General features: G+C 39.8%; 1 protein-coding gene across 1 annotated transcript; it reads right to left on the bottom strand.

Annotated features, from left to right (window-relative positions):
• Positions 1–5,307: 5,307 nt before the first annotated feature.
• Positions 5,308–6,824, bottom strand: LOC133793632 (uncharacterized). The gene is made up of 5 exons (XM_062230940.1): positions 6,519–6,824; positions 5,999–6,172; positions 5,813–5,917; positions 5,561–5,726; positions 5,308–5,471 (listed from the first exon to the last, which is right to left on the bottom strand). Exons 1-5 carry the CDS (start codon positions 6,698–6,700, stop codon positions 5,376–5,378), a joined length of 723 nt encoding a protein of 240 aa, XP_062086924.1. The 5' UTR covers positions 6,701–6,824; the 3' UTR covers positions 5,308–5,375.
• Positions 6,825–16,987: the final 10,163 nt, after the last annotated feature.

Genomic DNA, 16,987 nt, shown 5'->3' with positions numbered 1-16,987 from the left:
ATGTTCGAGACTCCTGACGGCCAGAAACTGTGCTTCATGGGACAAGCTTCAGGACTACGCACCCCGTTAGTATCATCTCTCAAAGCTCAGAGAATGATGGAGAAAGGATGTCAAGCATTCTTAGCCAACATCACAAATGTGGAGAAGGAGACATCACTCAAAGTTGGAGATGTTCGGGTTATACAAGAATTTCCAGAAGTTTTCCCCGATGACTTGCCAGGATTGCCGCCAACTAGAGAAATAGACTTCACGATAGAATTAGTACCCGGCACCGAGCCTATCTCTAAGGCACCATACCGGATGGCACCTACGGAACTCAAGGAGTTAAAAACGCAGCTACAAGAACTCCTAGACTTGGGTTTCATTAGGCCAAGCCATTCACCATGGGGAGCTCCGGTACTATTCGTGAAGAAGAAGGACGGAAGTATGCGCATGTGCATAGACTACCGTGAGCTGAATAAAGTCACAATTAAGAACAAATACCCGCTACCTCGGATTGATGATTTGTTTGATCAACTCCGAGGCGCGACTGTATTCTCTAAGATCGATTTGCGGTCCGGGTATCATCAGCTCAAGGTAAAGGGAGAAGATATCCCTAAGACAGCCTTTAGGACTCGTTATGGACATTACGAGTTCTTGGTTATGTCTTTTGGTCTTACTAACGCGCCAGCCGCGTTTATGGACCTAATGAATAGGGTCTTCAAAGACTACTTGGATAAATTCGTTGTTGTGTTCATCGACGACATTTTAATTTACTCCAAGGATGAAGTGGAGCACGAGGAACACTTAAGGATGATTTTGACGCGATTGAAGGAGCACCAACTCTACGCGAAGTTCAAGAAATGCGAGTTTTGGCTCTCACAAGTGGCGTTCCTCGGGCACATCATATCGAAAGACGGAGTTGCAGTAGATCCATCGAAGGTAGAGGCCGTGAAAGATTGGCCTAGACCAAAGAACGCGTCGGAAGTAAGAAGCTTCTTAGGGCTAGCAGGTTACTATAGAAAGTTTGTAGAGGGCTTTTCTAAAATAGCCACTCCACTCACCAACCTGACCCGGAAGCAACAAAAGTTTAACTGGAATGATAAGTGTGAGGAAAGCTTCCAGTTGCTTAAGGATAAGCTTTGCTCAACACCAGTACTTAGTGTCCCAACACCCAACGACAAGTTCGTTGTCTACTGTGATGCATCAAAGTTAGGATTGGGATGCGTACTGATGCAGAATGACAAGGTGATAGCCTACGCCTCACGTCAGTTAAAGGAGTATGAACAACGCTATCCAACTCACGATATGGAGTTGGCAGCGGTGGTCTTTGCGTTAAAAATCTGGCGCCATTATCTCTACGGAGAACGGTGCGAGATTTATACGGACCACAAAAGTTTAAAATACTTCTTTACGCAGAAGGATCTCAACATGAGGCAGCGCAGGTGGTTGGAATTAGTAAAGGATTACGACTGCGAAATCCTATACCACCCGGGGAAGGCAAACGTAGTTGCCGATGCACTTAGCCGAAAAAGTTATGGGAACTTAGCAGCCTTATCCGGAATAGAAAAGCCACTACAGCAGGAGCTTATCAGTGCCGGAATAGAAGTGGTTGTAGGCAAGCTGGCTAACTTGTCTATCCAATCGAATCTGCTAGAAGACATACGGAATGGTCAGAGACATGATGATTCACTAGCAACGCACATGAATGCAGTCCGAGAAGGCAAGACTACAGATTTCTCAATATCCAGTCAAGGTTTATTGAGATATAAGGATCGAGTATGCGTGCCAGACGATCAGAGTATTAAGAAGACGATCCTAGAAGAAGCGCACAGTACTCCGTACTCAGTTCATCCAGGGTCTACCAAGATGACTCATGACATCAAGGCAGTCTATTGGTGGCCAGGGATGAAGAAGGACATAGCAGAGTATGTATCTAAGTGTCTGGTATGCCAGCAAGTGAAGGCGGAGCATCAGCGACCTGCAGGATTATTGCAACCGCTTAGCATACCGGAGTGGAAGTGGGACGATATAGCCATGGACTTCGTGACGGGTCTGCCAAAGACAAATAAGCAGCATGATTCTGCTTGGATAGTCATAGATAGACTAACCAAGTCGGCTCATTTTCTGCCTGTTAAGACTTCTTATACGGCAGACCAATATGCAGACATCTACATCCAAGAGATTGTACGATTGCATGGAATCCCCAAGACGATAGTATCAGATAGAGGATCAGTGTTTACGTCAAGATTTTGGAGAAGCTTACAGCAAGCCATGGGTACTAAGTTAAGTCTTAGTACAGCTTTCCATCCTCAGACAGATGGGCAATCAGAGCGTACGATTCAGATCTTAGAGGATATGCTACGCGCATGTGTACTTGACTTTGGAGGATCGTGGAACAAGTACTTACCGCTGATCGAGTTCTCGTACAACAACAGCTACCAGTCGACGATCGGAATGGCACCTTATGAGTTGCTATATGGAAGAAGGTGCCGATCACCGTTGCACTGGGACGAGGTAGGAGAAAGGCAGCTTCTAGGGCCCGAAGCTGTTAGGCAAGCTCAAGAAGCAGTAACGCATATTAGACAGCGTATGCTTGCTGCTCAAAGCCGACAGAAAAGCTATGCAGATACCAAGAGACGCGATGTGGAGTTCCAAGTTGGAGATCAAGTCTTCCTGAAGATATCTCCTATGAAGGGTGTCAAGCGGTTCGGGAAGAAAGGCAAGCTCAGTCCCCGATTCTTAGGTCCTTTTGAGATATTGGACAAAGTGGGACCAGTTGCGTATAGACTAGCCCTACCGCCAGCACTAGCCGATAGTCACAACGTCTTCCACATCTCGATGTTACGCAAGTATGTGTCAGACCCATCTCACGTCCTCAAGTACGACACCATAGCACTCCAGAAGGACTTAAGTTACGAGGAACGACCGGTTAGCATCCTAGATAGAGGGATGAAGCAGTTACGGTCCAAGAGCTTTCCTATAGTTAAAGTCCTATGGAGCAATAGTTCTGAACGCGAGGCAACGTGGGAGTTGGAAGAGGACATGCAGAGCCGGTATCCGGAATTATTTGGTAAGTAAATTTCGAGGACGAAATTCTTTTTAGTAGGGGAGAATTGTAGAGTCCAAGAACTTTACTTACCTAATTGTTTAGTAGTATTATAGTATGTTGAGTGTTATCATTGTTACTTTGGATTTTTGGTTCAGACCGGGAGTTATTTGGACACTCATAGTAGTACTTATAGATTTTCTAAGTTTAACCTATAGTTTAAGAATATTAAGTATAACCTAAGGTTTGATTAATGTGTCTGATATTAAGGAATATATTATTATATTATAAGGTTTAGACATCAACCAATAGGATTTTAAGCACATGTTTTGAATGGTAATTAAGGATTTAGTATTTTTGAGGATTAAATTAAATAAGGGTAAAAGTTTGAATGTATAGGGTCAGTCAACAGCTTTGAGCACGTTGAGGGCTTAGTCAAGGCTGTTTACTCCATTCAAACTCAGCTAAAAATGTGTAAATTCGTGTTTAAATATTCAGCGTATGCCGATATATCGCAGCTATAGGGGGCGATATGTCGCAGCACGTAGATACGGAAAACACGAATCGATGCACGGTCGCCTCGGGAACAAAGGTCCAGGCGATATATCGCCTATAGGGGGCGATATATCGCCTCCACCAGGATGAATTCAAATACATTTGAATTCTTTTCCCTTCAGCCATTCAAACTCCTTCAACAGTCCAGCATCTTCTGAACGAGTCTTCAGCCTCTGCTGAACGATTATTCAAATGATTTTCACCTAAAAAGCCATTATTTTTATTCAAGTAAAATCAAGATATTTTCATTCCCAAACTCTATAAATAGGACCTAGTACCCAGCCATTATTCACCATTTGCTCTAAGTTCAGAGGCTGCTAGTGTTAAGTGAGTGTGAGAGTGTAAACACTTGGTTTGGGGAAAAACTATAAGCTTAAACATCATAAGCTTATCAAACACTTGGGAAGTGAGTTCTATAGTATTTCGGTGGAGGTTAGATTGATCTTGCAATCTTTGAGGTAAACCCAAAACTCTAGTCCTTTCTGTATTCTATGTTATTTCTTTTCTCAAAACCTTCTACTCAGTCCCCTAACCTTATTCTTATTTTTGGTTAGGGAATCCAAGTTCTTAAGCACTTAAGTGGTGGTAAGCATATTTTCGTTTAATGGTTTAGTCTTCCTATTCTCTTTCATTTCATCTCCTTTCTTTAGACTCACCCTTGTTCATTGTGGTTTTAGGAGTGTTCCAAAAGTCCTAACTCAGTCCATTTTATCCCGGTAACTTTGGTAAGGAAAATAGGCTAGAATTAATATGTTATGTGCTTATGTTATCTATATGTTTATGTTATTAAAAGTGTTATGATATGTATATGTGTATGTAGGCTTGGGCATATGACCCATATGACTAACAAGACCCCAAATGGGTTATGGGCATATGACCTACTTAGCTAGTAGGACCCCATTAACCCCATGGGCATATGCTTGTTTAGTCTATGGGACCCCAAGTAATAATGGCCATTATAATAAGTGTATGTTATATGTATTATGTTAAGTCTTTATGTTTTCTTATGAAATTGTGTATATGACTATGTGTTAGGTTTTTCCTTGCTGGGCATTAGGCTCACTCCTTTCTGTTTATGTGCAGGAAAATAAGCTTAGAGGCGGTAAGATTCGTGATGCTTGGGAGGATGTGTATCGATGATGAATGGAGTCAAGGGGCCGAGCGTTATCGATTCGAGGATGTAGTCTCCTTTTATGTTTTTTTATGGTTTTACATGTATTTTCCGCATTATTATGTAATGTCTTTTATTTTTAAATCATGTTTTGGTTTTAAAGACAATGGGATCCCAAAATCCTTTTTTAGTATTCTGTTTATTTGTAAATAACTCTTATTTTGCAAGTTACTCAATAAATTATGGTATTTTCGTAAAAATGTAAGTTTTATGTATAGTTTCGATAATGGTCCAATTAGTCTAGATTAGTGGGTCATTACAACTACTACAAAAAAGGCCTTTCTCTGCGGTTTTTTTACTCAATACACTGCGGTTTTCGAGAGTATTGAAAAGCGCAGTGTATTCGACCGCAGAGAAAAGTGATACGCAAACCGCGGAGAAAAGTGCTTTCTCAATAAAAAAAAAAAAATTAATTTCGGTTGATAACCGAGCATTTTTAATAAAAAAAAAATTAATTTTCAATTTTAATAAATAATTATTTTCAATAGTATAACTAATTTGTTAAATTATTATATATACATTTCATATCTAATACAAAATAAATGGCTAGTAATGAATTAAAGACTTTAATCATTCTAACCAATATAAGTTAGCACTTTAATCTTACATACATACAAAAATTTAGTTTTCATAAACAAATGGCATTAATCTAGCTAACCAATCACTTTGTAGTGGTAGTAGATCCTCTTTGACATTGAATTGCTTTTTGTCAAACCACTGCAAAATTGAAAAGTTAATATAGATTAGATAATTAAATACAATATCTAGTTTTTCTTAAGCAAAAAAGAGTTTAAAATATAACATACTTTCTTCTTGATAACTTCTGCTGGATTCGGTGCATTTACAAGATCATAAATGTATCTTAGTACATAATAACCACATTCATGACTTTCAGGTTGTTTTGGACAAGAACCTCTCACCAATTTTGTAAATGTGCCGATGTATTCATTTTCCAAACATTGTGCGTATGCTCTACAAAAATTAAAATTAATTAAATACATATTATGCTCTCAACTTTTAAAAATTAATAATGCATACATTACAAATGAAGAACTTACTTTTCCATAACCTCCGTAATTATTGGTGGAGATTTATGATTTTTTAAAGGGTCCAAAACTATGGTCATCCCCCGCATCATCACGAGCACCAACATCCAATGTCGACTAAAATAATAATAAAATATGATTATTATAAAATTAAAATTCAACCATAGTAGTGATAATGTTTAAGTAGTTCGTTCTTACTCAACAATCCAAGGAATGAAATATATTTGGCCTCGTCTATCCATAGTCATCATCCATTTGGCTATAAGATCCACCGTATAGTTTTTACTTTCATCATTGCCAATAGAAAGATGTTCGGTGTCAAAAAATTTATATAATTGTCGTGAATTTGGGTGCATGCTTTCCCAAATGCATCTGTAGAGAATCAATCATTCATATTACATTTTCAATTAATAAATTAATATCGTCAAAAAAAAATTGGGCAGAGTTTCCTCTGTTTCTATAGCATATCCAAAATTATTAGAACCTATAAATTCAATTCAGACAAAGCATACAACAAACAACATGCATGTTCTCAACCATAAGCCACCGCAGCACACAAAATTCGCAGAACCTACTTCACTAAGACACACATGTTCTCAACCTTCTGTTATCTCCGCAGCACACAATTTCATCTCAGAACTTACTTCACTACGGATGAGTATCTAATATATTCAAACTCCTCTAATAGTTTGTAATGACATAACGGATTGATACATACCTCATACCAAACAGCATAGCTGAGGATCCAATATTATCCATGGAGGCTGCTTGATAAACGTCTTCCGAAGTGATGAAGATAGCCTCGCGTTCTCCTATAAACTCCGGGTCAACGGGAACTTGTACAACCCCATCTATTCCTTTATTGGAATAATACTCCTTCACTATGAATTTTAGACTCATATCAATTTTGTCCCATTGGTTATCTGTTAACCAATTTGAAGGTTCTGGTTGAGTTATTTTAGCGGGGATGACTACGTGAGATCCAACTGATGATAAATGTGGGCTTCGAGATAGGGATTTGTGATTAGATGAAGATGGACCCTACATAATAGCATTAAACATATCAGTATAGTGTACCCATTTAAAAATAAAATTTAAATATCTAAGCAAATAATTTTATACCTGACAAGCCACAATTAAATTTTTAGGCCAAGGCAAGAATGTGTCTCGTGCATCCCCAACATATCGTACGTTACCAAAGGGAATAGGGATCTCAGCTTCTTCCTGTAAGACATCTATAAGCCAAACCCTCGCAACTGAATCATCAAGTACATTTCCATGGACGGTAATTTGGCTACCCATGTTTGGTACAATGAGTACACCTTTAGCCACCACATTGTCAATATTATCAGAACACAAATAAACTTCATAGGTCGGTGGTGGCGGAGACTCATAAATTGATGATCCATCATCTTCATCAAAAGGATAGTCTTCGGTTTGATGAAAATGATCATCTGCGTTGGGGGCAGGTCGATAGACTTCATCACTTGTATTCTCATAATATTGTCCCTCATCAAATTGCCCTTCATCGTTGTATCCACACTCATCGTTTTCCTCATTATATTCTTCATTTTGAGCTAATTCCTCTTCTGTGCTAAATTTATGTCTTTTTATCTCTTCAATCTCAGCTTTTAGTCGAGCAATCTCCTCTCTTGCAGTCATTGTTTTATGTTTTTTTCCAAACATTTTGGAAACGGTCGCAGTGAACCTACAAAAAAAATCAATAAAGTCCATCAATAAACCAATCTAAATAATTCTTAAAAGAAAACAACTATTATAAATTATCATACCTGCCAGCTCGAACACGACCTGGGTGTTCTGGTGTCCCTAATGCTTGAGTCAAGATGTCATCTCAACCCTGAGCTGTAATTTCGCCACGAATCACTTTTTCTTTGACGTCCTCCTACTCAAGATATTATTTGGTTAAATTAGTTTATATAAATAAAAACAATATATTGATTCTGAAACCTTAGAAAACTTACTATCTTTTCGGCAATTTGTCGGTCTAGCTCTGTCACAAGAACTTTATTTTTTTCACGCGATATAAGCCAAACTTGATACCTCTCTGGATTTTGAATATTTCGTTCTTTTTTCTGCATTGTACAAGATAATTATAGTTATATGTTGCGATAATATCAACCATTATTTAAACTATAATATCAAATATACTTACCAAATCTTCTCTTATATTAGCCATTCCTCTACGAGAGGTTCGATGCCTTGACTTCATTAGTAATGCACGGTTTTTTTGTTCTTGATGCACTATTTGAAACTCTGGACTTAGACGACTAGTTACAAATTGTAACCATTCTCTCTCGTCAATTATATCGCTATACCTCTTTGGGGGAAATTTGAGTTCTTCCATCATACCCATTTCAGCCAAAGGTTTGATGTACTCGGTAGTGAGTTCACTTTTAAAATCTCTCATTATTTGACCAGCTTTTTTCAAAATCTCACGTTTGAAGGTTTGAGGAATGTTGTGACCACCCTGAGAATATAATTAAGAAAAGTAATTATTAAATTTAGATATCACACATAAATAAATAAATAAATATCATAATGATAATTTCTTACAATGATATCCTCCCATAGACCATCTTTCAAATCTTGTGGGACCTTCCTCCAATCACCTGAGTTGATAGAAATCGTGGCTCGTACTCTAGATCCAAGATATGATATCATGTTTGTATACACATCACCTATTGGTTGTCCCAAATCGTTCCATTGAAGATTTTTCTTGATTCCTTTGGCTTTTTGTTGGGTCATGTAACTCATTCTTGTTTTACCACGACCTTGTTGTTTCTCTTTGTCATCTCTTTTATCCGCCATCTGCATCACACAAATTACAAGTGTTAATGCATTATACAAATAAATAATCACAAGTGTTAATGCATTATACATATAAATAATCACAAGTATTAATGAATTATACAAATAAATAATCACAAGTATTAATGAATTATATAACTTACTAAACATGTTTTCTTCTTTTTCTTATTTTATTTCTGGTCGATTCACAATCGACCCATATTCCTTCTTCGATGTCGGTTCTAAGATAATCACGATCATCGCTATCACTTTCATTATCATGTTCCTGAATATTCTCAACTTGTTCATGTATCGGTTGTCCAACAATGAAACAGTCATGATATAAATCATAATTTTCATCGTACTCTTCTTTTTCTGAGAACTTCCGCTCGGGAACTGATAAAACAATGGACCATTTATCATTAACTGGATCAAGAATGTAAAACACTTGTTTCGCTTGGGAAGCCATGATAAAAGGATCGTTCTTGCTTCCCTTCTTGCTTAAATCAACCAGAGTGAATCCAAGTTCGTCAGTTTTAACTCCAGTATTATACCCAAAACTGCGGAGAAAAGTGTCCCGTTCAAACCTTTCACTGCGTTTTTTTTAAAAACCACAATAAAACAGGGCGCGGACATTAAATATACATTTTTTGACTCTTTCAAACCTTTTCACTGCACTTTTTATTTATTGTTTAAAAAAAACCGCAGAGAAAGGCTATATTTGTAGTAGTGGTATGGAAGGAGATAATGGGCCGCACGGCCCAACCCGTCTGTGGGTGTCTAAATACGCACGTTCCTGCTGCGTGTCCGAGAAGTCAGGGGGATATCGAACACGTGATGGCAGGAATATGCACATTTATCTTGCGTGTTGACTTCCCATAGGGTCGGAGCTTCCTGAGAAGCTCGCGACCGGAGCAGTTCATAACCCGAGCTGCTCCATCCGTGGCCTTCGGATGTCATTCTCAGCTCCTGGGGCAACAAATGCGAGCTGGAAACAGGACCCCCTCGAGCTGACAAGGGCCCGTCCTGGAAATAGAGCCTCCGGCCTGCGGGAGCCTCGGACTAAATCAGGTTTAGTCCAAGGCTCGCCCTGCTAAACAGCCCGTGGGAAAACCAGGGCGTACAACGTGAATTATATTATTATATGATGGTGAATGCATGCATATGGGAGTACTTATTATTATCAGGGTATTTTGGTAATTTGGCCACTGTGGGCGTAATTGTGTATTTTAGGTGCATGGTTGTGATTAATTAATATAGCCACATTATAAGGTGGATTGGTTCGAGCTAATCGGCATGAGACGACCATGAGATGTAAGTGTTCGGTCTAGTCATGACGGGTTTAAGTTCGGGGCTCGGGGTGAGTCTCGGGGTCATTTTGATGACTAGAACATTACCGGGAATAAAAGGGTAATGGGATAAGAATTATTGGTCTTTGGGAATATTGAGAATAGCGGGAATTGGAGAGCGTTAATTATAATTAACGAGAAAGGCGGGAAAGGACGGTTTTACCCTCGGAAGCCTTTAGAGGGATTTATTTGGCTTAGGGGCATTATGGTCTTTTGACCTTAGGGATTTATATCAGCCTTTGAATGTTTAGAAGGCTGTGGAAAACAGAATAAAACAGAGCCCATCCTCATCTCTTCCTTTCTCTCCTGTACAAGTTATCCTTCATTCTTTTCTTTGAATTTTGAGAGCCATCTTGAGGTTTTAAGCTAGGAGATCAAAGGTGGAAGCTAGAGAACCTGTTTCAGCCATTAAAGGGGATTCAAAATCGAGTTTGAGGTGAGTTCTAGTCTTTAGTTTCTGGTTGTGCTCTATTTTTCCCTTTGGTTTTTCAGCTTTTGATTCTTGTTGAAAGTTTGGATTTGAGGAGGTTTTAATTAATGTTTAGCTTGGGTTTTGATGAGGGGAAGTTATGGGTGATGTTTAGAGGTTTAATTGAGTGTTTGGAGAAGATTTGGGATAGGTTTGAAGGGTTTGGTTCCAAGGGAAAATGCAGGGGAGGCGAGCTGGTGCGTGCTGAGTTTTTAGCAAAACTGGGTATTGAGCCACGGCATGGCTGTGGTGCGCCGCAGCTCAAGGCGTCTGGCAGGGAGGGTAATCTCTGTCTGAGGGGCGCGGCGCGGCGCAGCTAGGGCGGGCCGCAGCCCTTAGTGACCTTTTTGACCAAAATGGTGTTTTTAGCTTGGGGATTCAAGCCTTAGGCCTCGGGGTTGAACCTAGTACCCGGTTAAGTGGGGATTGATGTTCCAGAGGCTAGGTATTGGTTTGGGAACTCACGTTGGTCATTTTTATTGATGGTATCTTATATTTGGTTATGACTAGGTGACCGCTAATGGACTAGAAGTTGATTATTCTCAAGGGTCGTTCTTTTAATCGTTCTAGCTCGACTTTGAGGTAAGAAAACTGCACCCTGTGTATATGTATGACATGCATGGCTATTCTTGATGCATGTCGGTTGGTTATTAAGTATGACATGCATGGCTATTCTTGATGCGTGTCGGTTGATTATTAAGTATGACATGCATGGCTGTTATTGGTGCATGTTGGATTGTTGAATATTGTACATATGACGCATGAGGTGTAGATTGGTCTTACAAGTCTTCAAGGTAACCCAAAACTCTAGTTCATTTCTGTACTTGTTCTTTTAAGTTCTCATAGTCTTCTACTCAGCCTCTAACCTTAATTTTTATTTGGGTTAGGAAATCTAAGCTCTTAAGCAAAAATGTTTTGGTAAGTATGTTTCTCAAAGGTTTAGTCCTTCCATTCCTTTCATTTCTTTTTCTTCAAATCTACTCACCCTGTTATATATGGTTTTAGGAGTGTTCCAAAAGTCCCAACGCTGTCCTCTTATCCCGGTAACTTTGGTAAGAAAAATAGGATAGAAATGCATATGTTATATGTTTTATATGTTATCTTATGTTTCTTATGTTATGATAAGTGTTATGATATGTTTGTAGGCTTGGGCATATGACCCATTTGACTAACAAGCCCCAAATAGATTATGGGCATATGACCTACTTAGCTAGTAGGGCCCCACTAATCTAATGGGCATATGACTTGTTTAGTCTATGGGACCCCAAGTAATAATGGCCATTATAGTATGTGTATGATATAAGTGTTATGTTATGTTTTTTATGTTTCTTATGAAATTTATGTATACGAACTATTTGTTAGATTTTCCTTGCTGGGCATTAGGCTCATTCCTTTTTGTTTATATGTGCAGGAAAATAGCTATAGTGGCGGGTAAGATTCGTGGATGCTTGGGAGAATGTGTATCAGTGTTGAATGGATTCAAGGAGTCGAGAGTTCGATTTCGAGGAAGTAGTCTTTTATTTATGGTTTATGTGTAATTTTTCCGCACTTGTTATGTAATCCTTTTTATTTTAAATTATGTTATGTTTTGTTTTTAAAACAATGGGATCTCATATCCTGCCTTGAGTTATGTAAGTTTTAACATTGGTTTTTACAAGTTTTTAATAAAGTTATGGTATTTTCGCAAATGTAAGTTTTACTAAGGATTTGTATGTATAGTTTCATTAATGGTCCAAAAGTCTAGAGTAGTGGGTCATTACATAACTCGACTAGGAGGGGCGACGTACCATTCAACGTCTGGTTGAACGGAGTTTCGAGGCTGAGCTTGAGTTTGAATGTTAGGGTCAGGGATATTTCTTTCCCGACCACTGGTCAAGGGTGTAACGCCCCAACTCCAGGGACCGCTACAGTGCACATTGCAAACAGTGCTAAACTCGCTAATCGAGTCGTTTGGCCATAAACGTGTAACTAAGTATGATTAGCGATTTAGGGGTTTAAAACTTTGGTTAGGATATAACGTTTCACTAGAACGTTTACTGTATACATTGGGATCCCAAAAGTATAATTTCAGAGTTTATTACAAGAAAGTGTTTACAACAGGCCGTTCTAAGCAGCAAAACAGGGTTCAGCCCTAGTTCCACTTTCAAACCTCGCCCAAGTATTGGTCGAGCAGCTGCATATGTACACGTCATCACCTAAGCCCTCCAACTCAAGGATGGTCCAGCTTTCTTTTACCTTTACCTGCACCACAAAGCACCCGTGAGTCGAAGCCCAGCAAGAAAACTCATATGCTCATAAACAGCCATATCATGATATCAAATCATATCTGGCATGCCTAGCACTCATAGCTCTATTCAGCATGTAAATGAATTCAAACAGATGCTGGGGTATCCAGGATAAGAAGTCCTGGCCTTCTGATTGGAGGACTATCAAGTCAGTCCTAATCAGATGAGTGTCGCAACACTTGAGGTTCTGGTAAACCATACTGAGTGACCAACAAGCAAGTCACTAATTCAAGTGGAAGGGTGGTTGTTGGGTAAGCCTCTAACCTTCAACAGGTTCTGGAAAACCATGCTGAGTGACCAACAAGCAAGTCACTGGGGCCTCAGTGCCCAAAGCCATGCATATGATGATCAAAATGATCATACAGAGCTCATAGCTCTTATCAGATGAGTGAATATCACTTTGAGGTCCTGGTAAACCATACTGAGTGACTGACACCTAAGTCACTAGGGGCCCAGTGCCCATAGCCGTGTAACAACACCATTACCTAGGCTTTCCTGCAATGGCTCTTATCAAATGAGTGACTGACAAGCATGTCACTAAGGGGTCGGTACCCATAGCCATGTGACCTAACAGTCACGGGGCTCGCTGGCCCTGACTCTAAATGACTAGCCTTTGGCTAGATAAACGCTTGTTTATATTCATCGAACTTGAGGTCGGTCCTACACTAATGCTCTTTGAGTCATTCAATGCAGAGGGTCGATTAGGTCCAATCGACACAGCTTGCACTAAACACACTAGGGTTGTCATGACTAGTGAGTTAGCACGATGTGACCAGTGCCCAGTACCACTGCCGAACCTGACTAGTGAGTCACAGCTTCACAGTTGATACTAACACCTTTGCCAATTCTGACTAACGAGTCAGCCTTGTGTGACCAGTGCCCAGTACCACTGCCGAACCTGACTAATGAGTCACAGCTTCACAGTTGATACTAGCACCTTTGCCAAACCTGACTAATTAGTCAGTACCATGCACAAGTAAGCAATGCTATCAATGTGTATCATATGCCAATTATCCAAGAACAGGGCATTCAGCATGCTTACTAAACAGTTGCTAGCATAGTTATGATCATGCACAAACTCAAAGACTCAAGCTCTGACCAATCTCATATTCATCATTCATGGCATGCCCTAATCACATGTTTCTCGTGCATCACATGCATCACACTTAATCATCCAGCATGCCTCATTAATAATCATATGCAAATGGGCAAGATTGCCAAGCATTCATTATGCTATCCATGTTTACATTTAAACATCCAACATGCATCAATAATAGCCATGCATGTCACATATGGGGTGCAGTTTTCTTACCTTGGGTTCGAGCAAGAATTAATAAAAGAAACGACCTTTGAGAACGATCAGTCCTTTGGTCCTTTAACGGTTACCTGGTCATAACCAATTATGGGATTCCATCAATAAAATGAATAATAAAAGGTTCCCAAACCAAAACCCAGCCTCCGAGACATCAAACACTACCCAACCGGGTACTAGGTTCAACCCCGAGGCCTTAGGCTTTAATCCCCAAGCTAAAAACATGATTCTGGCCAAAATGACCTAAAGGGTCGCGACCCTCCCCTGCTGCGCCGCAGCGCGTCCTCCAGATAGAGAGGGCCTCCCTACCAGACGCCAAGGGCCGTAGCGCTCCACAGTTGCGCCGCGGCGCTCAGCCCAGACTAGCCAAAACTCAGCCCTTCAAATCTGCTCATAACCTCTTCCAAACACGAACTCAATTTTTCCCCTGTGTTTTTCCTCTCAAACCAGCCCTTCAAATCTGCTCATAACCTCTTCCAAACACTCATTTAAACCTCCAAACATCACCCATAACTCCCCCTCATCAAAACCCAACCAAACATACACAAGAACTCCCCTTGATTCCCACTTTCTACATCAAAAACCATAAGCTGAAAACCAAAAGGAAAACAGAGCACAGCTTGAATATAGTGACTAGAACTCACCTTAAAACCAGTTTTGAACCTCCCTCAATAGCTAAACCAAGTCCACAACCTCAGCCTTTGAGTTTCCTAGCTTGAAACCTCTCCTAGAGCTCAAGAACACCAAAGGATAAAATGGAGAGAAGTAACGTACGGAAAGGAGGAGGGATGTCTCTGTTTTTGTTCTGTTTCCACAGCCTTCCAAACCCCAAAGCTGATATAAATCCTTAAGGTCAAAAGACCATAATGCCCCTAGGCCAATTTAAAAGCTTCTAAACACTCCCAAGGGTAATTTCATCATTTCCAACCTATACCGTTAATTATAATTAACGCTCTCCAATTTCCACTAATCTCAACATTCTCAAATGCCAATAAATCATACCCCATTACCCTTTAATTCCCGGTAATGTTCTAATCATCAAAATGACCCCGAGACTCACCTCGAGCCTCGAACTAAATCCCGTTATGACTAGACCGAAAGCTTGCACCTCATGATCGTCTCATGTCAAATGGCTCGAACCAATCCACATATAATGTGGTAAAATTATAATTCACCCATATGCATAAAATTACACAATTACGCCCCCCAACGGTCAAATTACCAAAATGCCCTTGCATTTAAAATATGAGCCCATATGCATGCATTCACCATCATATAATAATATAATTCACATAAACATGCATATAATCATTAAATACCATAATAAATCAATTATGGCCCTCCCGGCCTCCTAATCAGGGTCTTAAACCTTATTAGGAAATTTGGAGCATTACAAAGGGAATTCCAGCCTGAGGAGCAGGCTGATTTGAAGGGTTGGAAGGTTTCTTTTTCTGGGCAGTGGATTTTACTCTACCCATGGCTGGAAGGTTTGACTGAGGCCTATGGGGTGGGATTCGAGAAAAAAGGAATTTCTGGTATCAACAGTGACGGTTGCTCCTCGTCTTCAAGTAATTGGGCAAGTAAGTCGTCGTCGATAGGCCTTTCACCTCCCCACGAATCTTGCATGAAAAGCTGCGAACAGAGAAAGGGGGAGGTGAGAATGTAAAGCCTAAAAATCTGTGTTGAGAGTTAAAATAACGTTGCTCGCGTATAAAAGTTAAGCTTTTATACGACTAGCAGCATTCTAGCAAAAACACTAAGTTCTATACGAGCAGTTTGAAAAATAGATTGAAAAGCAGAAGTAAAAAGTTTTTTGGGAAAAAAGCTTTTTCGACTCCTAAGGGGCGGGAAAAACCCAGTTTTTCAACTAGCCTAAAATTCAAATTTTTACTTCGATTTTACGCCATTAAATCTACAATCTCGACTACCAAAATGGTTCCTAACTCCTACGAAACTTACTTCACTACCCTATCAAACGTCTATTGATATACACACAATCCCCATAACAGTTTCAGCCAAGAACATGCAAAGGTTCAGAGATAAAAATAAGTATGAAACAGTTTGGCATGGCAACTCAAACGTCTAAGAAGTTCATGAAACTTACTTAGATGAGGAACGAAGTCTGAACACAAAAGCTTTCGAGCGTCCGAATGTGAGTTCCTGGGAATTTCTGGGCTCTGAAGACGGAAGTTCTTCGAAGTTCTTGGAGAGGAGATGGAAAGTGAAAAGTAAAAAGTAAAAATGTGGATTTGGGGTATTACTTATAGTGACTGCGACACGGTAGAAGAAGTAATCATGAATTACCTTTTTCAAAGCATAGGGAAGTGTAATAGCCATCAGACAAGTTATTGGGAAACCGAAAAGACTTGATTGGACATGATTGATTACTTTTTTCAAGAAAGCACAGACGACTCTGACAGATTTCATGGGGTATTCGAAGGGTCAGTTTCCTAAGTTTACTTATTGCTGGTCGCAATAAATAAACTTGGGGGGCAAATGTTTACCCGAAAAATGACTGCTGATGATGTGGCAGGGATTTCTCACACGTGGTTGACACGTGGCAGAAGTGTTGTTTGACTATCGACCAGAGGCACATCGCTTCGTCATGGCTTAACTTTTAGATACGACCAGGCTGGTCGTATAATTTGATTTGTTTCCTTCTAAGATTGTAATCTTATAATGATTGCATTGAATATTTCCTCATTATTACCTTAATACGCGGTTATTAAGGAAAGATATGGCCCGTTGGCCCATGTAACCCTCCTTGAGCCTATAAATATACATGAAATAGCTCAAGGAAGGGACTTTTGATCCCTGAATCTTTTTGCGAAGATAGAGAGAGAAAGAGAGCTATAGTGCAATTATCCATCGTTTCATTGTATTTCTTCCAAGGTTTGTGAAACTCAAGAACCCGAGTTCTTTGATCACGGCTTTGAGATTCAATATCAATAATAGCACTAAGTG

The sequence above is a fragment of the Humulus lupulus genome, chromosome 8, assembly GCF_963169125.1.
Source record: "Humulus lupulus chromosome 8, drHumLupu1.1, whole genome shotgun sequence".
Taxonomy (NCBI): domain Eukaryota; kingdom Viridiplantae; phylum Streptophyta; class Magnoliopsida; order Rosales; family Cannabaceae; genus Humulus; species Humulus lupulus.
This window is presented reverse-complemented; position numbering and strand designations above follow the sequence as displayed.